Raw genomic sequence first — 21,767 nt, forward strand, 5'->3', positions numbered from 1 at the left:
AAAAAACTGAGATACAAGGGAATCCAAATTCGGACAAAAAAGAGGACATCACACAAAAGATGAAGTGACGACTGAAGGGAAGGAGGAGAGTAAAAGAAGAAAGGATATTAGTTTTGTTTTGTTTTAAAGAATATCAATGGATTTTAAATATTTATGTATATATATGTATAGATCATAATAGAAAAAACATTCGTTAAAAAAAGCCATTTAAACCTCCAGAAGGTGGTCCATTACGGGCATTTCTATGATGATAATGATTAGTAGGAGAGGAAAGTGAAATGGGTGCTGCGTTGATGGACGCAACTGATGCTGATGTTGATGCTGTTGCTGCCGCTGCCGCTGCCGTTGCCGCTGAGGATGTTGACGATGCTGATGCAGATGGTGCAGACCAAGATGACTTTGATGGTCCACTTCTTGGTATTTGAGGATGGTGAGAGTGAGATGAGGTGAAAGAAGAGAGAGGTGGTGGATGAGGTCCATTTAACCCGGATGTGATAGGACTTTCACAGTCCATGGCGGATGAGCAAGTTATTTGTCTTGTGGCAACACCACTGGCGATCAAAGGTCCACTTGAAGAGTTAATATTATTGGCAGCATTATTGGAAGCTGTAGATGATGTCAAGTGACCATAAGAGCCACCAGGTTCGGTGTAACTATTCTGATAGTGCTGGGCATTCACAATCTGCCTATTACTACTACTACTATTACTATTAATATTATTACTACTACTACTATTTATATTACTAAGGTTACTACTGCTATTACTACTATTACCCTGATTTTGATTAGAATGTAAATGTTGGTTGTGATGAGTATGAGTGTTGAGGTGTGATGAAGATGGTGGTTGATGGCCCTGATGAAGATGTTGTGGTTGTTGAGTTGAAACATTCCCTGATGTTGGTGTTTGATGAGACGAAGGTAAAGATGATTGCGAAGCGAGTCCCTGAAGGTGTGGATGAGGATGAGGATGACGTTTTTTACTCTCGTTTGCATGATTATGATAAATCAAAGGTTCATTTATACATGGTTGTTGGCCAGATAAACAAGAACTGGCTTGAGTAGAAACATTTAACAATGATTGATCGGCTAGAGGACTTATACTGTGACAGGTTGTATTGGTGCTTCCATCATTGGTTCGACGAAAAAAACTATGTTGGAGAGCATGATGTGGTGTTATACGAGTCTTAGGATTGTAATCCAACATCCTTAATATGAGATCTTTGAATTTTAGGTAATCAGAAACAGAATGACCCGGTTCACCTAAACGTCTGCCACCAGGACCACCAGTTTCTACTCCTAGGATGTCATGAAGTTTTCTTGATCCAGAAGGCATGTATTTTTTACCTCCCGGATGTTTACCCTCTCGTGTTTCTTTGAGTACATACTCCCCATCTGGAGTTTTGTCAAAAAATTTGGTTGATTTAGGTGTTTGGTCGAGAAGATGTTTCGGAGGTATGCCAAGTACCTCCACAATTTTATTTATCTGGTCAAATTCGTTTGCTCCACTGAATAGAGGTTCACCGGTATGCATTTCAATTAATATACAACCAAGCGACCACATGTCTATTGCCATGTCGTATCCAATACCAAGTAGAACTTCGGGAGAACGGTAAAATCGGCTTTGAATATATTGATAAATTCTGTTGCCGAGTTGACAGGAGCTTCCGAAATCAACTATTTTGATGGCACTTCGCTTGGGGCTACAGAGAAGAATATTCTCCGGTTTTAGATCACAATGAATGACTGATATTTCAGGATGGGTGAGGAACATCAGAGCTGTACAGATTTGCTGAGCAAATTTACGGGTTAAATTTAGGGATACACCACGGAAATTTGTGTTCCGAAGAAGATCGTACAAATTGTATGATAACAATTCAAAGACTAGGCAAAGATGGTTACGCCACATAAAGTGACCTTTCAACTGAACAATCTTCTCTTTACCGGCAGAATAGATTGACCCACTTGTATCAAAGTTATTCATCATCTCCAACAGTTTAACCTCAATTTGTGCCTGATTGAGAAACGGCTTCTTATTTTTAATAATTTTAATGGCAACATGGCATTGTTCTTTGATATCATAGGCTTTGACTACTTGTCCAAATGATCCTTTGTTAATTAATGAATCAATTTCATACCGATCGGAAAACCTTTCTCCAGGTCGAACAATATAATCATGGTTCTCATCATCATGACCATCATTGTGTAATTTTCTTTCCTTTTTATGACTTGCATTATCATCTTCGCCTTGGGTTTGTTGAGCACGTCGTTTCTTTTTCGCATAATACACTTCGTTTATCCTTTTATATGTTTTAATCAAATCCACACTTAATTTACGTAACGGAGCTGAAGCTGGATCACGGAATTTGAAATTTAACAGTTTAGATGAGTGATTGGAAAGTGATGAAACAATATCGTTACAATTTAAAGAGCCACTACCAGACTGTCCAGAGCTGGCTGAAGTTGCAGCAGCAAGGGCAACCAATTGATCCTGAGTAACAAGTCTACCATACATGCCGGTGACTGTTAATAGTTGATTATGATTCCTTGGTTATGTCTATCAACCAACTGAACATTTGAAAACCTTAAAAATATGGTAATTCATCTAAAAGAAAAAAAAGTAAATTACAGATGAAAACCAAAACATACACAACACTGCTCAGTTAAAAGACAGACAGAAAGAAAGAAAGGCAAAAATTTTTGTTATTGATGAACAATTCAAAGACAGTGACACCTAGGTGACAAAAAAATAACTGGGAGTGGATGAGTTTTAATTTAAAAAATCATCAAAACAATCATGAAATAATTTTCAGATTTTTTCTCATTAATCAACAATTATCAAGATGAAATGCTTACAAATAAACCCATTAAAAACTTGAACTCATTAGATGGATTTGGATTTTTTAACAAAACCATTTTGCATTCAGGAAACACTCAGATTAATTGTTAGTGTTTACCAATCTGCTCATTACATATGAATTTATTGACATTTGCAATCTAAAGATAAGATGATTTGTTGAATTTCTATGGCAATTTGAGAAAAAAATGTAAACAAAAGACAGAAACTATCTAGTTGGATGATAAAAGCTCTATTAATTAATCATATGAACTATAGGTTATTAGTAGAAGTAGATTGATGACTAATTTGTTAGTTTTGATAGGAATGCTTCTGATTGTAAACAGCTTGAAAATATGTTGATCGTTTCCAGAAATGAAAAGAAATAGGAAAGAGGATATCATTGTCGGTCTGATAAAGCCAAAAAGAGATGGGGGTGAAAGAGATAGAGAGAAAGAGATAGAAAGAGAAAGAGAGAGGAAAAACAAACAAAAAATAAATACAAGATAGAATGGGAATGAAAATAAGAAAGAAACAGGACGATGAACATCAAAAGTAAACAGGGATGAATGGCTGGAAAATATAGCTAAATATTGGTTAAAATTAAAACAATGCAGATTAATAACAGAAATAATAAATGAAGCTAATCTATTGATGAAGAAAAAATTGAAACAAAAGCGAAATGAAAGGAAGAAATAAAGAGCAAGGTTTATTTAATAAGATGAAGGAAGGATAGAGGCAAGAGGAGAAGAAATATATCAAGGATTGGTATTTAAAACGCTTGGAAACTCAATTTGAATCTCTACTGTCTGGTTAAGACAATTATGGTAAATTAACTTACCTAAAGAATCCACAAAGAAGGTCATAAACACCGAAACAAAAACGATAAACATAATAACAAGATGAAATAAATACCGAAAACCAGTCGATTCAGTTATAAGTCGCTGATTGTTCGGCTCATGGTTGGTAGTCGACCTCAAATCAACTCAAGGATTGGCCAGTTTGATTAAATCGTACATTTTAAATCTAATTGAATGATTCTATTGTAAGATGATTGGGATGAAATTTAGGACTTAAATTATCAATTTAAAAAAATAATTACTGTTGCCATCAAAATTGAATCATTATTCACCAAAATCGGCTGAGCCGTTGATGCAGTTGTACTTTCGACTGATAGTCAGACGCGGCTTTTTCTTGCTTTAATAATGCGCTTTGAGTATAATTAATCAGTAGGGATATGCTTAAATTGAATTTATCAAGGTAATTTTGAGAATTGCAAGGCTAGTTTTTTTTAATTTAGATACACAAATTGTTGTAAGTATGATCATATGTTTTATTTAGGGACGGATCAATAATAAACAGAATTTGAAAACGAATTACTTTTCTCAGAATTTCTATAGAATGTAAAGACTGAAATTTACTTGGAATCAAAGCTCATTTGTTCATTTTGTTAAGCTCTTCGGTAAAATTGTTTTTCATAATGAATTGACTTTATCTCTGAATAAACTGCTCTTTGAATTGATTGTGTTCATCACTGAAATGAATGAATATAAAAATAATGGAAATTGGTATTGGAAAACTCGTTACCTTTCATTAATTTGATGTTGATACGTTTTCTCTGGTTGATGAACAACAGATTGCAAGCTTTTGGCGAATTTAAGTAAAGTAATTCTTCCTTCTTCAATTTGCTAAATTGTATCAACTGAACACGATAATAAGATCTTATTCTTCATTGCTCATCAATCTGGTAGTCCATGTAATGAAAAGCGGGAAAACTTTTCTAGAGGAATAAATCTGACCTAAAGCTCATCATGAGTAATACAATTACAATTACCAGTATTTTATCAGTTTTAGTTTGACTGAAATTATTTTATACTTTTTTTATTTCTAGTCTTGATTTTAATTTTTTGTCGATGGCTTCGTTAACCAACAACCAACTATGAGACTTATAAGACTCTATTTAAATAGTGATGCTCAAAGTTGATTTAAGAAGCTATGTTTCCATTCTGTACCTTATCTATTTGCTCGGCAATTAATAGCTCAACTGTATTATAATAAACTAATAAAAGTTGGATAATTAAATAATGACGGATGAAAGAAATGAAGAGAAAATTGTAACGGGTTAAAACTCGATGAATTTGTCTCTTTTTGTTGATTGAGTAAAATTACAAATCATAACGAACGAAAATGAAGTTGATTGTATTAATTACTTTTTATTCAAACCACCTTTTGTTCAAATTTGTTGATTGATTTGCATTAATTTTTTTTACTGATACAGTTACATTTAAGAGGTTTTATTAGCTTTTTTAAAGACTTATTTACATAGATCTCTTACGATGGTAATAAGACTTTTTTCTTCTTTTAAGCAATAATCTTGTTTCATATTTCAATTCTCAGTTTTTAAAGTACTAATTACAAAATTTGTCGAAATCTTTTACAAATTTATAAATCACACTAATTCACTCAGAGAAAATTTTTGTTAAACGACTAATCAGTTCGTTTTGTCTAACCAAAATTAAGTCTGTCGAAGCTTCACATAACAATTTACATTTTCCATCAAACATTTCCTTGTTCCAGGAACTAATAAGTAATCTAATTTAGCCTACGAGCTTTTCTCTTAGTAATGATCACCATCACCATTGTAGTTATAGTAAATGATACAGGGAGCAACAATATTGCTTCGAGTACAAAATATAAATACAGTAATAGCACAAGTTTGCCGTGAAATAGTTAAGTCCTGGTAATCACAAAAAATGACAGTAGAATCTCACTAAGATAGACGGCAGCGAAGAGAGAAAACAAATCACAAAGTATAACGAAACTGGTACAAATGATGATGAAAAAGAATAGCAACGTCTCCTTTGGATTAACAAGTTGATTATCGTTAACTAAGTACTTTTAATTGGATTCTGATTTAAGGAACGCTTTAAAAGATTCGTATGCTAACCAGGATAACGCAGTAGATGGAATTGAATAAATAACACGAGCTTGTAAGCCATTAAAATAACCTTTGATACCGCAGCACTGATATATTGTTCCGATGGCATGAAAGAAACCATTTATACGAGCTTGTTTGGAGACTTTTAATGTTCTCGGGTCTTGTGTGTTGAGAAGAGTTTTGCACACATCCAGTGGTGTTGTTATTGCACTAGCAACGGCACCTCCAATGGCTCCACTTGCCATATGAGTAGTCGGATTATATTGTCTATTTGGATTCAATAATTCTTGAGAATATTCATAAGCCACAAGGTGAACACAGTGAAAAGGTATGTTCATGGAAAGCTGAGTAGTGTAACTCCGATAAAATGCTTTTATTCCTTCATTCTTACAGATCGATATAAAACACGGGAATGCTCGACTATGTTGACTATTGTATATTTGAAGCCTCTGTTTGATTGTTTCTGCCGGATTCATCCATGCATCATGAAAGATTGTTGCTAAGCATCCAGCGGCAACTGGAATTGAGAGATAGAGAAAAACAGATTAAATGAAAGAAATAATATAACTGTGTACGCTGAAAAAATAGTCAGATGTAAATTATCAGATTGGTTCTGCTGGTAAATGTCAATGGAAGAGTGAAATAAATCACGTAAAACTTTTATTATAGAGTTTACCTTGATCGATAGCTTATTTTTATCATGAAATAAGCAAATCTTGTGAAAGATGAATAAATTTGTAAAATAAAAAACACGGAAAAGATAAAGCAACGATCTCACTAAACGATGAACATATGATATTTACTTTTGGACCTGAAGAATAAATCCTTGAAAAGGAAGGCGATTCCAAGGATTAGAACCAATTGAATACACAAGATAGAAGAAAAAGATTGACAAAATCAAATTACTTTGAGCTACGGGACTTTGTCCTCCAGTTTCTGTACCACTAATAGATCTTTTTACTTTTTCGTAAATTGAAAAATAAAATGCATGAGCTGGTCCAGCTCCAATGAGCGTCACGGAAACTCCTCGAAATGGCCGTTTTATACCCTCATGTCGGACAATTTTATATAAAGCTTCAGGCACTGATTTATAAGTTGCTTTAGGACTTGGATAAAGACTTTGCATCCGAGTCTAGAATGAAAAAGAGACAGAGATCAGTTTACATCATGATATATGGAGGTCAAGAGTAGGAAAAGAATAGTAAACATGACGAAGTGAAAGTTATCAGCTTACCTTGACTGAATCAACTGGAAACATGACACAATGTTCAACTATACCAGCAAGAGCACCAGCGGCCATGTGAATATGGAAACTGTAATGACTAGGAAGAGATTCATACACATTCTCTTCATCATTAAAAATTGGTAAATTAGAGGATTCTAAATTCATCTTAGGATGACCCAATCGATTGTCATAAGCGAGTATAGCAAAGTAACAAGCAACAAACGACCAGGTCGATTAATATTAAACCAAAAAGAATAAATAAAACAAACAAATTGAAAAATAATGATTCTATTTTCACCGCAAACATATGATAAATGCATGGTTTGTTTCTGGTGACATCTGTTAACTATACTGTTACATAATAACCCGCTTTCAGATTCAAACAACCTTATTCAACATTTTATTCAATTAAAGTAATAATTCATTCTGTTCAGTAAGACTTTTTAGATATTTATTCATTGATAACACATTAAATTCAGCAATTTAATAATGTGTAATTACAATTTTAACATCAACTCAATTCATACTTATCAAAACTATAGTCCGGCAGATGAAATCCACAAAATCTATTCTAATGTACAATTTTAATTCAAAAATCAAAAACTCTATACTATTGATATTTATTTATTAATTTCTTTTGAAGTAGACATTAAAGCTCAACAAATACAACTGCGAATTGATTAAATTAAGATATTCAAAGTGTTATGATAGATGTTTATGTGATAAATCTATTCATTGGCCAACGTTAAATTGATACAACATTTCGTTAATATGTTTCTTCTTTATCTAACTCAACCTCTTTAATAAATTTTAAAGAATAATTTATCGGAATCGGGTTTATATAAATGAACTTGACTTATTGTAATTAAGTTGTCATAAAAAAATTCAAAATGACTACAAAAAGCCGGCAGGTAAATATTCATTTCAAAATAACCGCGGTTATTGGCTATTTCTTCCAATCCAAACAAATGTAAATCCTGGTTCAGGTTGCTGTGTTTACCTTTAGTGTTTACCTGTTTTGTTATTTATTTTATCTAATTTACTCATTGTTAACGACATTATCAATTTAATCAACAATGCCACGTGAGGGAGTTTCTGGTGATTCAGGACCAACTTTTGTTGGTATAAGATTTTGTCAAGAATGTAACAACATGTTGTACCCAAAAGAGGACCGTGAAAACAAAGTGCTTCTGTATGCTTGTAGAAATTGTGATTACAAACAGATTGCCGAGAACAATTGTGTTTATGTGAACAAAATTACTCATGACATTGATGAACTATCTCGTATTGTACCCGAAGTCGTACATGACCCCACTTTACCCCGTACCAAAGATCACCCATGCCCTAAATGCCACCACAAGGAAGCTGTCTTTTTCCAGGGTCAATCCAGAAGAGCTGAAGACGACATGAAACTCTATTATGTTTGCACGGATTCCAAATGTGCTCACAAGTGGACTGAGTGAAATTACTTTTGTCAATGCATATTTTTTTTATTCTGAACAATCATCATCATTGGTAACAGATGAAATAATGACCAATCAGTCTTATGTAAAAAAATTTCTAACCAAAAATATAATACATGTGAAATAAACATGTTATTACAAAATTAATGAGAATTCAATTTTTTTGCGTTCCCATTTAATCAATTGAAAAAGGTATAAGGCGTCTAGTTAAATTGGTTAAGTAAATTTTGATCAAGAATCACGGCGCCAAGTATAATAAAGTAGACTTTTATCGGTCAAAGCAATGTAAGCTGGTGTAGAAGAGTTAACTGGATTGACTTGAGCAATATCAAATACTGAACCGATTCCACCAACTTTTTGAATGCATTCTCCAACCTCGGTATCCCACGCAATGAATCCTCCAATATCTTGATCACCAGCAATAACAAGACAACGGTCTTGCTTTGTAGGGTGGTTAAAAATTCGTGCCTTTAAAGATTGGTCTGCTCTAGCACCACCATTTAACGTCAAAACTGGTTTAATGTCGATTAAAGCTTCTTCCAAGATATTAGAGTTGAGGCTTAAATTAAATATCTATATAGATCATGAAATTTAAAAGATTCGATTAGTTTTATAGTCAGTTCATAAATTAGGGAATGAATTACTTACAGTATGATTAACAAAATTTTGTTTAGGTTTGGCAGGTCGGTTACTAACTAAAAAATTGGCTGTTTTACGCTCATAATGAGAAGACATGAAAACACCCTGGATGGGAAATAATTGCGATTCATAGTTTCCATTCCTTATGAAATGAAATTCGCTTCCTTTTAATCGCGTCGAGCTGATGCCAGAGAACATGTCATTATAGATATATTTTAAAGAAATGCAAGGCGTTCTATCAGAAACAGGAATTTGAGCAATGGTTCTACCAACAACCCGCATATCGAACTCGAAAACTTTTCCACTCTTCAAACCAACATAAAAATACTGAGGTTTCTTATCATTCCAACAACAGCTCCAGGCAGCATCTTCAAAGGGAAAAGTCATCACCGGCGATGAGCTGAAAATATTAGTTATTTTAACGGTTTTATCGTGTGATGCCGTTAAAACCATAGCGTCATAAGGATGAAAAGCAACATCTCGAATTACATCTTGATGGAGAGGAATAAATTCGTTTTGATGAAGATCAGCTGAACCAATGTTTCGCAGACCATAAGGAGGAAATAGTAGTGACTCTTTTTTTTGTGGAATCATGATCACACCCAACATATCGGAAACAGTGAGAACTCTTGTATCACATCTATTATCAAAATCTAATCGTTTGCTCAGTACAAGGGGCTGAGATTTGGATCGAACGATAATATTTTGCATAGAAGCAGCTGCGATCCGTTCCGTTTCTGATGACAATAGTCTTTCGTATTCCCTTTTTTCTTCTTCATACAGTTGTTTAGTTGCTTCAAAATCATCTTTCAAATTACGAAGCTCCTGGTTAACTCTCTCCACTTGTTTCTCTTCCGCTATGCGTTCCATTCGTGCTTTCTCAGTTTCATGTTTATATTTGGTAACTAATGTTGGATCAGCCCGCAAAACTGAATATGGGGCAATAAATCTGAGATCACTAGATTTGGCTTTGGCTTTACACGTTGGACATTTTGTACCACCATCAGTTTTGCCTTCAGTAAACCATCGGGTGATACATTGATCACCAAATAGATGACCGCATTTCAAAATTACAGCTTTATGAGATTGAGTAGTGTATGGGTCAAGGCATACAGAACAAACGCTATCTTCCAGAATGGACTCTTTCAAATTTTCCCAATATTCTTTCAGAGGTTCCAAATCAGTTTGGACTGCTCTTGAAACAGTTTTGTCACGATCAAATCTATAAATGCGATTACAGTTTGAGCAAGCATAAGTTTGAGTTGTATTGTGAGGATCATATGTTTTGTATAGCAGGCAGTTACATATTTGGCAGAAACCATCTGAAGAAAAGGCTGGACTAGAATCACTAGAAATATCATCAGGAGACATCACTGCCTCAAGATTTTAAAAATGATACAAGATAAGAAACGAATGTTGATAAACTGGTCAAAAGATGAAAAACTTAAAAAAATATAATGGTGTTGGTTACAAAGCATTTGAATAGTTCTTGATAAAACATTAAGTTAAAAACAAACAGTAAATAAGATATATGTAACTTCAGCTGTTAAGTTTATTCAACCAATAAGATTTAGTTATGCATTCACGTGGAAAACTTATTTTCAAAATTATTACAAACATCTATTTAAGAGCTTAATTACGTTATAAATACACATTTGATTCGGGATATTAATTATTTTCTCATGGCTCAACACAACTGTATCTAAATAAATACTGACCCTGAGCAGATAGAAGGTAAAGATACAGATAGGATCCTTCTAATCCTCTAACTCAGATTTTAAACTTTTAAAAATGTATATTGATATTCAATCTTAATTACATTCTAAATCTTAAATTGTTTAGATTTTTGAAGCAATAACTTTATTCAGAGACTAAAGCTTGATGCTAAAGAATAGCATAGAGTATCGTTTTTCTAAGCTCATAAGAGTATAGCTTCGCGAACCCAGAAAAGTTTAACTCAAAGTTAATCAAATATCATGAGCAACGAGTTAACCAAAATTAAAATCCATTTAATGAGTAAGAAATTTAAACTTGACAATAAACTCTATTCATTTAATAATAATAGACCAGAAAATCATATTTTTAGCGTGTAACAACGATGTAAGACAGTTAATAAAAGGCCAATATCCGAAACTTCATCCGAATTGATTGCATTGATTGATTTATTCCTTGTCCAAAGCTTCTTTAATACAATCCTAGAAAAAATGAAATTGAAAGAAAAGATGAAAATTAATGAAGTGAAAACATGTTACAACCACAATCAAATTAAATGAGCAATAACACACCTGAAAAGTTTTCTTGGCGTCTGAAGCAGGGGAGTTGGATTTGAAACATGATCGAGCCTAGAAAGTAGAGTCAATGTTAAATGTTTAGCAATGAACCAATGAGTAAAACAAAACGGTTGAAATGGAGTAAAACTAGTCAAAAACTTACCTCATTGAATTTAGGTTCATGTGACTTAATATCAGAGCAAACCTTTTCCACATCACTTGGAGTCTCCAGCGGGATCATTGATCGACATTTTTCCATAGCTTTAACTTGATCCGGTGGAAGGGATTTAGCCTAAGCCGAAAGACAACAAAAAGACTTTATCAACTCATCGATCTTAAAAATGAATCTTGGCAATTAAAGAATCATATCTCAACAAGAATTAATACCGAGCAATCGTCCAGAATCTTCTTGCGGCCAAAAAAAGTTCCATCATCAATTGATTCTTTTAAATCCTTGCATAAATTTTCTAATGTATGCGTGTGTGGTGGACCATCAGGATCAGCAAGGGTTGAAGATAAACAAAGCATAAAAAAACAAAAAGATAGGGTAAAAGTATCCATTGGCGCTATCTTCAAACAGGTACAGCAATCGTTGAATTTTATGTTTCAAATTTATTGATATGAATAAGGAGTCCGTTTCAAATTGTTTTTTATACAGTTTTTAAACGGACTGCTGTTTAAACAAAAATTAAAATAAGATTATTAAAGATAATTCAAACTCCACAGATGATAATTATTAATAAATAGCCATTTCAAGTTACAATTACTAGGAAAGCTTTTACATTTAAGTCTGTAGTTATTGTGGTGAAAGTGACAATTTAAACTTATAATTTTAAGCATTTCTGTATTCATTTCTTTTTGTATTTCCATTCAATATTTAATCTGTATTAATATTTATTCTGTATTTAATACAACTTTACCTGACTTCAACAAAATGAAAATTACCAAAGACATAATTAAATAGCAGCTAAATCAATAAAATTGCAATCGTAAAATTTCATAGACTCAATGCATCAAGCCTGTCCTTTTTAATATAAAATTAATATATAATTATCAGCATTAAGAGTAGACGTTTCCCTGATTGTCAATTCGGTCACCATATTCAATTGAAAGCATTTCACTTTTGATATATTGATTGTTACTTCTAACTCATGCTTAATCGAACAATGATTAAAATGGAAATTTCAACTTTTTTCAATTGATTAGCGATAGTGACGTTTCCTTTGATAATCAATTGTATAATTGACAGGAAAACACACGACGATTATCGTAAGATGATTCCAATTAAGCTGCTAATCAAACAATAGAGACTTGATTAGACTGGTTTGATTAAGAAATATATATCTCAAGTGGCTTTTGTTGAATATAATCATTTATATCATTTTCAATGATAATTGGATACTGGATGCAATCACAATTGAAACTAAAAAATGAAAATGAAATTATGAAAGATTAGAAAGTGAATTATGTCAAATGATTCAGAGACAATTTAATTTTTTTTTAAATTGTTGCCTTGCAGGTTTGCAGTCTGAACTGGCGAGTTGTCAAGGCAAATAACATATGTATTGATGATGTTTTGATTTGCTGATTTACTATTGATAATTAAGGTAGGATATCCCAAGGATAAGAGTAAGCAAAAATTACGATAGATTGATGATAATCACAGTGTTACCATGAACCATGTTCAAGGATAACAACCTTATTTAGCCGGGAATAGAGTTGAAACAATCAGGTTGTTTAAGCCAATCAACTGTGTTATAAATGATAATCAACAACATCATTTGATATAAACAGTAACTGTTGTTGTTAAATGTTAATTAAAAATCTAACTGGAAACTTGTTTACTTTGACAGATTAATGTTGTCGAGTTACAGCTTAAGGTAAAAGATTTAAGATTGAGTCTTGAATTTTCTGGTTATTTCTAGACTTTATCCTTTATTAGCTGAAATTTGGGTTATTGAATAAATTGTTGATTAAAAGGGATAAAGTTTAATGGTTAATCGAGATAATTGTTGAGGTGAGAAATGAAGAAATGTGTATTTAAGTTGTTTACAGTTTTATATCTTCACGTGAACAGTAATACAGATTGCTCGTGATTCCTCTATTTTAATATGTGATGTCCTATTGAATTACCTTTACATCGATCAACTGGAAATCTGTTTAATTAATTAACAGTTCAATGTTTAATCACTGGTTTCAACTAAAATTTCCGTTGACAAGCCATAAGGTTTATTAGTGATCAGACAAATAGACGGATTGAATTAGACTCTAGATTTCCATTTCCATTTCGTTTCCAAAGCTAAACATGTTTCAAGATCATGATCTTGATCATGAATTGGGCTTTTTTACCTTCAAGAATTGTTAACTGACGGAAAAGATGAATCCAGTGAGATGGTGATGGAAAAAAGAGTTGTTCAGTTGAAAAGTGATTGAAAATTCCAAGTGGAGTTTAATTGCAAAAAACATTATTTAAAAGAGTAATTGATTGAACACTTACGGCCATTATAATACAAATTAGAGGAGAGCAGCAACAATAATGGTAATAAGCATCTAATTGATTATGAAATGGTTTAATTTGCTCTCCGATCATTGATCATCACTTGAAAACATGAAAGTAAAAAGGTAATCCCTGAAAAAGATTGAGCGTGATGATAATAAGCTCGAAGGTCGTTTTGATGACGATTACGATGATTTGCAGGAGGGCGGAATCAGGCAAGTGTTGAGGTTATTATGGTTGAGTGAGCAATCGTACACCAATAATAATGTTAATTGTAAAAGTCTGGAAGATGTTGGAAAATACCTTGTTGCTCAAAAGATGATGGAATTGATAGTTGAAATTGAATTAACCAATCAGAGAGATGCTGTGTGATGTAACTTATTACAGGAAATATCAGAATTTACCTTTGATACTGTGACATCACAAAATTGAATGATTAGTTAATTGTAAACAACTCTGCGTTGTTTTGGTTAGAGAGATTGCGTGAGTAAAAAACTCTCGGCTAATAAAGACGAGTCGAAGAAGAGTTTAGATGTTAGTTTAAAGGTAAACACCAATCTAACCTGAGCTAATCAACACACATTTACAAAATCAATCTTAACCAACAATTTAATCTTTGCTTTTCATTCTAAATCAGTGATCTAGTTAAAAATGCTTTTCAATGCTATGGAACTGGTCCATGAAAATAGCATCTCAGCTATTTCATTGCTTCAAAATAGGTAAGTGTTGATTGTTTTGTCTTTTGTCTTTTGTCTTTAACCATTTAGTCATCTATATTCAAGATGACTAAATGGTTTGTTTATTTTTTTGAACTCATTGACTCACTTATGCTTAATCTTTGTCTCTTTTGTTTTCACAGGTTTGATCAATCTTCCAACTTGATGTTTCTCATTTCAACCTTGTTTGATCCTCGTTATGCTTTCCTATTTTACGCACCGCTTCTCTATTCAATTGATCGTTACACTGGACGTAAGTTGATGTGGGTTGCAGCTATATCTGAATGGTCTAATCAGATTTTAAAGTGGATATTACACGGTGAAAGACCATACTGGTGGATCCATGAAACCTCCGTGTATAATAAAACTAGTTTACCCGATGTTCAACAATTTTTCATCACATGTGAAACTGGACCAGGCAGTCCTTCTGGCCATGCAATGGTTACAGCCTCTGTTTGGTACATTCTCATTGAATCTTTCCTCCGCAAACGATCCGTTGACTCGAGTAAGAATAGCTTAGCCAATCGACTTGCTTGGTCTTTTTATACAATCATACTGGCTGTGGTTTCGCTTTCACGGGTTTACATTGCAGCTCATTTTCCTCACCAATGTTTCCTTGGAGGTATCATTGGTGTAGCTGTGGCCATGATTATCAGTAATTTAGATACTGATTCCCTTTCTCGTCGAGGTTACGTCCTGGGTGGTGTTGGTTTGTTTGCTTCTGCTATCATGACATATGTTTCTCTTCGAGCTATTGGTGTTGATCCAATGTGGTCGGTTGATAGAGCACTCAAATGGTGTGTCAAACGTGAATATGTCCATCTTGATACAACCCCTTTCTTCTCGGTAATGCGTTATGTTGGTTTCTTTATTGGCATGGGTCTAGGATTAACATCTTCTTGGTCCAAATCTGCGTCCAAAGTTACATTCACGACTCCAATGAAAATCGTTTCAGCTATTCTGGCTTTAGGAGTCTGCAAAGCATCTGAATACATAAAGATTCCAATGGTTAATCTTGTCTTCTTTTATGGAGCTGCCTTAGTCATTAACATGATTCTTCCATACGTATTTGTTGCCATTATTCCTTACCTTGTTAGTAAACTGTCATTCACTAGCAAAGCTAAGTCCACCTAATTACATTCATCCAAAAGGTGTCGTAGTTGTTAAGGTTCAAGTAATCAGTTACTAAAATGTACAAAAGGAGATAATGATGAACATGATAATGTCCACATTCTAGCAAGCGATTACTAGAACCTTATTAACTGTAACATCCTTTAGCAATGTGTATATATTCATGTATTGTTATCATATATTTACCAACATGTTATTATTTATCAACTTCATCAATTCATTGAAAGCTTATCCATCAAAACCATGTAAATATATTTTCTTTGGAAATGTAATAACCTTCAGTTACAAGAAAACATCTATGAAGATGTGAAAAAAATAAGCTAATTGTGAAGGACAAAATCAATCTGTTACCTTACTTGTGAATAATATATAAATAAATGTATACTTTGAGACTTTAACATGTAAGCTTGTGTACAACTGATTATTTCAGGTTTCAAGTTGAAACTACCTACGACTTGGGCATTAAACTTTTTCCGAGCAAATTTACTAACAAGTTGCATTCGGTGTAACATGCTTGATCAAGCTGATTAAATAATTACTAAGTAGTTTGACTAACATTTCCAGCTAATTTCACAAAATAATGTTTGTTGATGAACAATCACAATTGTTTGATAATCATTAAGCAAAAGAAACCTGTTAACAGTCATGGTTAAATACTGGAAATTGAGTTATTTTTAGATAGCAAACAAACCTTGGAAAACTCGATTGGTATTGAATCCGTTAAATCACATGGAAAAACAATGATGATCATAATCATAATTAAAATTTATATAATTACCAATCACAAGAAAATGGATGCAAGTCGTTAGATTAAAATTAAACCTTCGAACTATCAATATTAGTATTTTGATCCTGATATTACTCAATTTATCCGATTTATACAAAGGCGGTAATTTTGTAAATTAAATTATTCATATTTACCAGTTTAAAATGTAAATGGTTCAGCTATATTGAGTTGATTGTCGTTATACAATGTAATATAAACACTGTAAGCTGAAGGCTGATCGAAGACAACCGAGACTTTGAATGCAATTGGTGTATCATCTTCAAATTTATTGTATTAATATTAACAAGCGTACCCAGCCTTAATAAATGAACTCTTTTGCCCTGTGTATGTACGGAATGCAACTTTATAAGATGAAATACATAAAGATTCAATTAGTTGATAAAATTTCTGAAATTTGAATAGTATTGAATCTCGTAACCTCTAGAAATCTCTCATTTAAAATTTTTTAAGTTTATGTAGACTCTTGAAGAACGTTGCTCATACATAATGATTTTTTCAATAGATTAGCAAATACATACATAAATACATCTGATTGACTGTTTATTTGAAACTTTTGTTTAATAAGCTCAATAAACAATTACAAAATCTCCTTGTACACAATGTTCTTTGTAATATTACTGAAAAGAACGTTTGGATGATTGTTAGGTAGCTGGATTTTCAAATTTTCTGGATTTTTAACACGTGATAGAGCTACATAGAGTTGCCCGTGTGTGAAAACTGGCTCAGGAAGATAAACACCTACTTTTCCCAAGGTTTGGCCTTGTGCTTTGTTAATGGTTACAGCAAACGCTAGTTTTATTGGGATTTGTCTCCTTTTGAATTTGAATGGCAATACATTTGGATCATCGCAAATCAAATCTATTCTAGGCAAAATCACATCCGATCCTATTCGATGTCCGGTTATTATTTGTGCTTTTACTGAATGACTATACATTTCTTTAATAACTAATCTTGTACCATTTGTCAAACCTGCATTGAGATTTAAATTTCTGAGAAGCATAACGATTGCACCTTTTTTAAGCTTCAACTCATGTAAAGGAAGAGCTGGAATTTTAAGACTATCTAAAAATTCTGTTGGCGTGTCCCAACGATTTTCTAGATCTTCATCACAAAGACAATTTGTGCTTAAGTATGTTTTTTCTTCGCCATCGATCATTGAAATTATGCGATTATTGAGTTCATCACAGTGAATATTCTTTGTGCATAATATTGATTTATCTGCAAAACATAATGGATTATTTACTATATCTGTATTGATTTCTGCTCCAAATACAGCAGTTACAATATCAATATCATTCGACAAAATAAACTCGTTTGGTATTGCAACGCAATCAGTAGCAGGCAGAAAAGGATAAGTACCATCTCCTATCTTCGATAAAAATCTGACAAAAGAATCATTACCTTGACCAACTCTCATATTATGGGTTAATTTGTAAACTTTGAAAAGTGGCCAAAGATGAGATTTTTTGATACAATTATTTATCATGGCTGTTTTGTTACCGTTCTTAACAACTGGAAGAATTTGTTTGAAATCACCACCTAAAACTAAAACTTTACCTCCAAAAGGTAAGCTAGATCTAGTCAAATCTCGCAGTAATTCATCGACAATTATCAATGCTCTTGAAGGGATCATAGACGCTTCATCCCAAATTATGATTTTCGCTTTTCTAAGTTGCTCAGCTTCTTTGCTCTGATATTTAATGCTAGACACTGAGGTTTCATTGAAACTGAGAGGTAGACCAAATTTTGTATGTGCTGTTCTTCCATTTTTCAAAAGAGTTGCAGCTATACCTGTCCAAGCTACGGGTACAACGGTTAAACCACTACCTACAATAAAATCGATGAGACAATTGTAAATCCATGTTTTTCCAGTACCTCCAGATCCATCAAGGAAAAAAAGACGTTGCTCTGTTCCGTCATCATGCACGGATTTCATAATACTTTCGATTATAATTTTTTGTTCAGCATTTGCCATTCTTAGAGAATAATTAGCATTATCAAGAGATCTCGATCTTTCGTCATTTGTAATAACAATATCAAAATCTATATTCATACTGATTTCAGGAAGTCCGAAATCGGCAACGTTTTTTTGATGTGTCGTTAAAATAGATTGGATTGCGATCAATGTAGATTGACGTGCGTTTTCGAGAGTTTGATTCCTTAGAAAATCTTCAGCTAAGCTTTCAAAGAAACGTTCGAATAGTTGCAATGCATTGCTTGGATTCGCGAAGATTAAAATATATACGAATGTTTCTCGGAGTTGGCATGGGAACGCAATAGGCTCAAGTTCAGATAAACAACAATACCATTCATCATCATTGGATATTAAGCCTCTCGCTTTTGCAGCATCAACAAAAGTCGGGTATACGATATTATTGTAGGTTCGCAGATCTTCTGGACTTTTCGCCCCTCTTGCTCTTAGAAGTATCAATCTCAACGAAAATCTTTCTCGATCTTTTGGTGATACTGCATGCAACCGACCAATTACATTTTCTTTGTGGTTAACTCTCTTTTTCCATACAAATTCTTTAGGAGCATCAGGGTCACCTGTTACTCTTTGTTTGACGATAACATATTTCGTTGGCATATCTTGATAAAGTTCTTGGCAACCCTCCTCTCTATTTACCTTAAACCAAGCTGTCAATTTCGTGGATTTTAATCGTTGAATTGAAGCAATATCGATTGCTGCTTCTGTAAACGTTATGAAGTTTTCAGAAGGAAGATGAACGGGTAAATCAACTACTGTATGTAAATTGAAGTGCATAGGAATACCCAGAATCCGGTGCGCTGCTTCAGTAGCACCTACGAATCTTGAATTCTGAAAGTTTGCAGTTTCATCATAATTTAATACTGAAGCATCACTGGAACTTGTCTCAACAACTCGTAAATTTGTTTGGTCATAGCCTTTGAATAAATATTTGTAAAGATACTTCAATGAATTGATGGTAGCACAAATTTCGACGTTTATGTGACATCTAAAATATTTGAGAAGAAGCACGTTATAAGGGACAATAAATGAATTATCAATATCAATTTGGCGGACTGCATTTGACATTTGAATGGTCCGTCCTTGATTCCGTCTTCGATAAGCAGGAAAACCACTTCTTTCAATAGATGTTTCTTCGTTCATTGTCTTTGGGAAGCCTTTTGAACAGGTTCCATCAGACGATATACAGGGACTATTGGAATTATAATTGACACATGGACCATGAATCATGAATTTTTTTACCAAATCATATAGCAGTTTATTATCTGTTGGATTGGGAATTTCAGCCGACACGACACGATCAATTCGTTCAATGTCACTTGGTTTGAATGGATCATCAACACCCAAAAGCATATGAACATGCGGAAGACCACGTTTTTGGAATTCAATCACATAAACCAAATTTGTAACAGATCCGAAAATCTTCTGTTCAACAATCATGTCTCTTAGTTCGACAACTTTACAATGAAAGACTCTGACTATTAGATCAGGTCTGTGTTCAATTTTATCATAAGTTTCAAGAACTTGATCAAAATCAGGCCACTTTGGATTGCAAGTCATTGTCAGAAAATAATCAGGCTTACCAAATTTTCTAACGACTGCCATAGCATTTTGGTAACGCATCATCATATTTCTTGGGCTGCCATCGAAAGTTGATGGTAATATTACAGCCTTACCAGCTCTTATACCTTCACCTTCAGCTGCATTATGTAGAGCCTCCATCAAGCCTGAGTATGTATCTGCTCTCAACTCTTTTTGATGTTTTCTCACGTATAACAATCTGCCGGCTTCTATTCTGCAATAAAAGTCAACTACAACCTGTTGAAAGAGTTTTGTCAATGAATGACAGCACTGAAATGCCCTGGCCTTTTCATTATTCGATGTGCATAATATTGACGTTGTGAAATCGTATTTCTTCTAGCTGTACCATTTCGATGTTGCAATCCGATTCTCCAACCTAATTCTCCTTTTGGCCATATCAAAGGATAACACATTGGGTCTAAATGAGGACTATAATAACTCAAATATTTAGGACTATCTGTGGCAGTAGGATATATTTTCAAACTTCGAAAAGTAGGAGGACATCCGTCATCTGTTTCAAAAACCGCTGCGATTTCCGACACAGTGGGTAAGTTCATTCGCCGAAGATCATCATTTGGTTCATTGAAAAATTCGATACCGAAACGTTTTGGTGTCCTGTTATTCGCCTGCGCATCTAAATTTTCTCGAAGTTGTATGTAGTGCATATTTTCGTAGCTTGTTACATACGGATTGAGTACCAAAAGGTTGTTTCCAATATGGTTTAGCAGCACTTGAGATAGAGAGCTATTAGCAGGATGTTGTTGTCGTTGAATATTTGCTTCTTCAATATCAAGAAAGTAAAGCTGGCCACCTAAATTCCTTGCTTCCAGAGAACTAATCAAATGGTATGTGGTTCCAGAAATTCGATAAAAAAATGGGCCATGCCCTGGTGGAGGCTCGTATTTACCACCGAAAGTCACAAAAGAGAAGGCGCTGTTATACTGTCGTATATTCTCTAAAAAGTTTTCTGAATACTGAATCCTACCCTGTAACAATTCTCGTAGAAAAGTAGGACATTCTGGCACTGGAATGTGAATTTTGCCACTTTTGCAACAAATATTATACTTTCCATTCGATAACTTTTCACGCTCAAAGTTCAAAGAGCCACAATCTTCGCATAAATTTGGTGATATCGAAGAGTAAGAAAATAGGTTATCTGAAACATGCTGACAGAAAGCTGCTTTCTCACCAAGCTGGGTGAGAATATTTTCATCTCCATTTTGCTCTTCCATAGGCTCATTGCGGGAAACATTTCTTCGGTGCCAATGCCTTCGATTACTTGCCACTCCACGCCTACGTGGCCGCCCTCGATTGCTATTCCCCTGTTCACAGAAATAAATGATTAAATGTAAACAGATCAGAAATAAAAAATCAAGCATTGTTAAACTCGCAGTAACAAAAACTGCATCCGTTTCGTTATAAACTAATTATACAATGCAATCAATTTCTCTATAACATAAATATACATTATGTGAATGCTCTCAAAACATTTTCCTCTATGTGCAAAAAATATTCTGTTGCAAATTATTTACTACAAAAATTATCAACTACAAAAGTTATCAATCTAGATGATCAAGTTAGATGATCGATGAAATGTTTAAATTACACAAATAAATGAGAATTAGAATTACAAATTTCTCAAAGTTTATTCCATTTGCGTGGTCAAAGGGGGATAAGGTTGAGTAATAATCAAGTAAAAC

General features: G+C 33.6%; 6 protein-coding genes across 6 annotated transcripts; 2 read left to right on the forward strand and 4 right to left on the reverse strand.

The window, feature by feature from the left end:
* Positions 1–137: 137 nt before the first annotated feature.
* Positions 138–7,298, reverse strand: LOC107369687 (uncharacterized). The gene is made up of 4 exons (XM_015937662.3): positions 7,006–7,298; positions 6,678–6,903; positions 5,735–6,288; positions 138–2,545 (listed from the first exon to the last, which is right to left on the reverse strand). Exons 1-4 carry the CDS (start codon positions 7,159–7,161, stop codon positions 194–196), a joined length of 3,288 nt encoding a protein of 1,095 aa, XP_015793148.2. The 5' UTR covers positions 7,162–7,298; the 3' UTR covers positions 138–193.
* Positions 7,299–8,072: 774 nt separating this feature from the next.
* Polr2I (RNA polymerase II subunit RpII15) lies at positions 8,073–8,606 on the forward strand. The gene has a single exon (XM_015937652.3). It carries the CDS (start codon positions 8,073–8,075, stop codon positions 8,457–8,459), a length of 387 nt encoding a protein of 128 aa, XP_015793138.1. The 3' UTR covers positions 8,460–8,606.
* LOC107369674 (E3 ubiquitin-protein ligase rfwd3.L) lies at positions 8,525–10,606 on the reverse strand. Its single transcript, XM_015937650.3, has 2 exons — positions 9,108–10,606; positions 8,525–9,032 (listed from the first exon to the last, which is right to left on the reverse strand). Exons 1-2 carry the CDS (start codon positions 10,467–10,469, stop codon positions 8,691–8,693), a joined length of 1,704 nt encoding a protein of 567 aa, XP_015793136.1. The 5' UTR covers positions 10,470–10,606; the 3' UTR covers positions 8,525–8,690.
* Positions 10,607–11,086: 480 nt separating this feature from the next.
* LOC107369672 (uncharacterized) lies at positions 11,087–11,979 on the reverse strand. Its single transcript, XM_015937647.3, has 4 exons — positions 11,756–11,979; positions 11,532–11,660; positions 11,384–11,440; positions 11,087–11,293 (listed from the first exon to the last, which is right to left on the reverse strand). Exons 1-4 carry the CDS (start codon positions 11,927–11,929, stop codon positions 11,261–11,263), a joined length of 393 nt encoding a protein of 130 aa, XP_015793133.1. The 5' UTR covers positions 11,930–11,979; the 3' UTR covers positions 11,087–11,260.
* A 2,430-nt stretch (positions 11,980–14,409) lies between these two features.
* G6P (Glucose-6-Phosphatase) lies at positions 14,410–16,110 on the forward strand. The gene is made up of 2 exons (XM_015937646.3): positions 14,410–14,584; positions 14,725–16,110. Exons 1-2 carry the CDS (start codon positions 14,517–14,519, stop codon positions 15,713–15,715), a joined length of 1,059 nt encoding a protein of 352 aa, XP_015793132.2. The 5' UTR covers positions 14,410–14,516; the 3' UTR covers positions 15,716–16,110.
* A 966-nt stretch (positions 16,111–17,076) lies between these two features.
* Positions 17,077–20,208, reverse strand: LOC112539989 (uncharacterized). The gene has a single exon (XM_089269325.1). It carries the CDS (start codon positions 20,206–20,208, stop codon positions 17,077–17,079), a length of 3,132 nt encoding a protein of 1,043 aa, XP_089125451.1.
* Positions 20,209–21,767: the final 1,559 nt, after the last annotated feature.

Source organism: Tetranychus urticae, chromosome 3, assembly GCF_039701765.1.
Source record: "Tetranychus urticae isolate SD_2017Ah chromosome 3, NJAU_TeUrti_SD_1.0, whole genome shotgun sequence".
NCBI classification, from domain to species: Eukaryota; Metazoa; Arthropoda; class Arachnida; order Trombidiformes; family Tetranychidae; genus Tetranychus; species Tetranychus urticae.

Bases quoted from the DNA above. Each gene is read 5' to 3' on its own strand.
- LOC107369687 (XM_015937662.3), bottom strand. From the start codon at position 7,161: ATGAATTTAGAATCCTCTAATTTACCAATTTTTAATGATGAAGAGAAT. The intron at 6,904-7,005 runs GTAAGCTGATAA...TTTTCATTCTAG, and splicing joins TTCCAGTTGATTCAGTCAAG to ACTCGGATGCAAAGTCTTTA. The intron at 2,546-5,734 runs TAAAAGTACTTA...TAGACATAACCA, and splicing joins TCCTTAAATCAGAATCCAAT to AGGAATCATAATCAACTATT.
- Polr2I (XM_015937652.3), top strand. From the start codon at position 8,073: ATGCCACGTGAGGGAGTTTCTGGTGATTCAGGACCAACTTTTGTTGGT.
- LOC107369674 (XM_015937650.3), bottom strand. From the start codon at position 10,469: ATGTCTCCTGATGATATTTCTAGTGATTCTAGTCCAGCCTTTTCTTCA. The intron at 9,033-9,107 runs GTAAGTAATTCA...TGATCTATATAG, and splicing joins AAAATTTTGTTAATCATACT to ATATTTAATTTAAGCCTCAA.
- LOC107369672 (XM_015937647.3), bottom strand. From the start codon at position 11,929: ATGGATACTTTTACCCTATCTTTTTGTTTTTTTATGCTTTGTTTATCT. The intron at 11,661-11,755 runs GTATTAATTCTT...CTTTCGGCTTAG, and splicing joins AGATTCTGGACGATTGCTCG to GCTAAATCCCTTCCACCGGA. The intron at 11,441-11,531 runs GTAAGTTTTTGA...TCTACTTTCTAG, and splicing joins ATGAACCTAAATTCAATGAG to GCTCGATCATGTTTCAAATC.
- G6P (XM_015937646.3), top strand. From the start codon at position 14,517: ATGCTTTTCAATGCTATGGAACTGGTCCATGAAAATAGCATCTCAGCT. The intron at 14,585-14,724 runs GTAAGTGTTGAT...TTGTTTTCACAG, and splicing joins ATTTCATTGCTTCAAAATAG to GTTTGATCAATCTTCCAACT.
- LOC112539989 (XM_089269325.1), bottom strand. From the start codon at position 20,208: ATGGAGGCTCTACATAATGCAGCTGAAGGTGAAGGTATAAGAGCTGGT.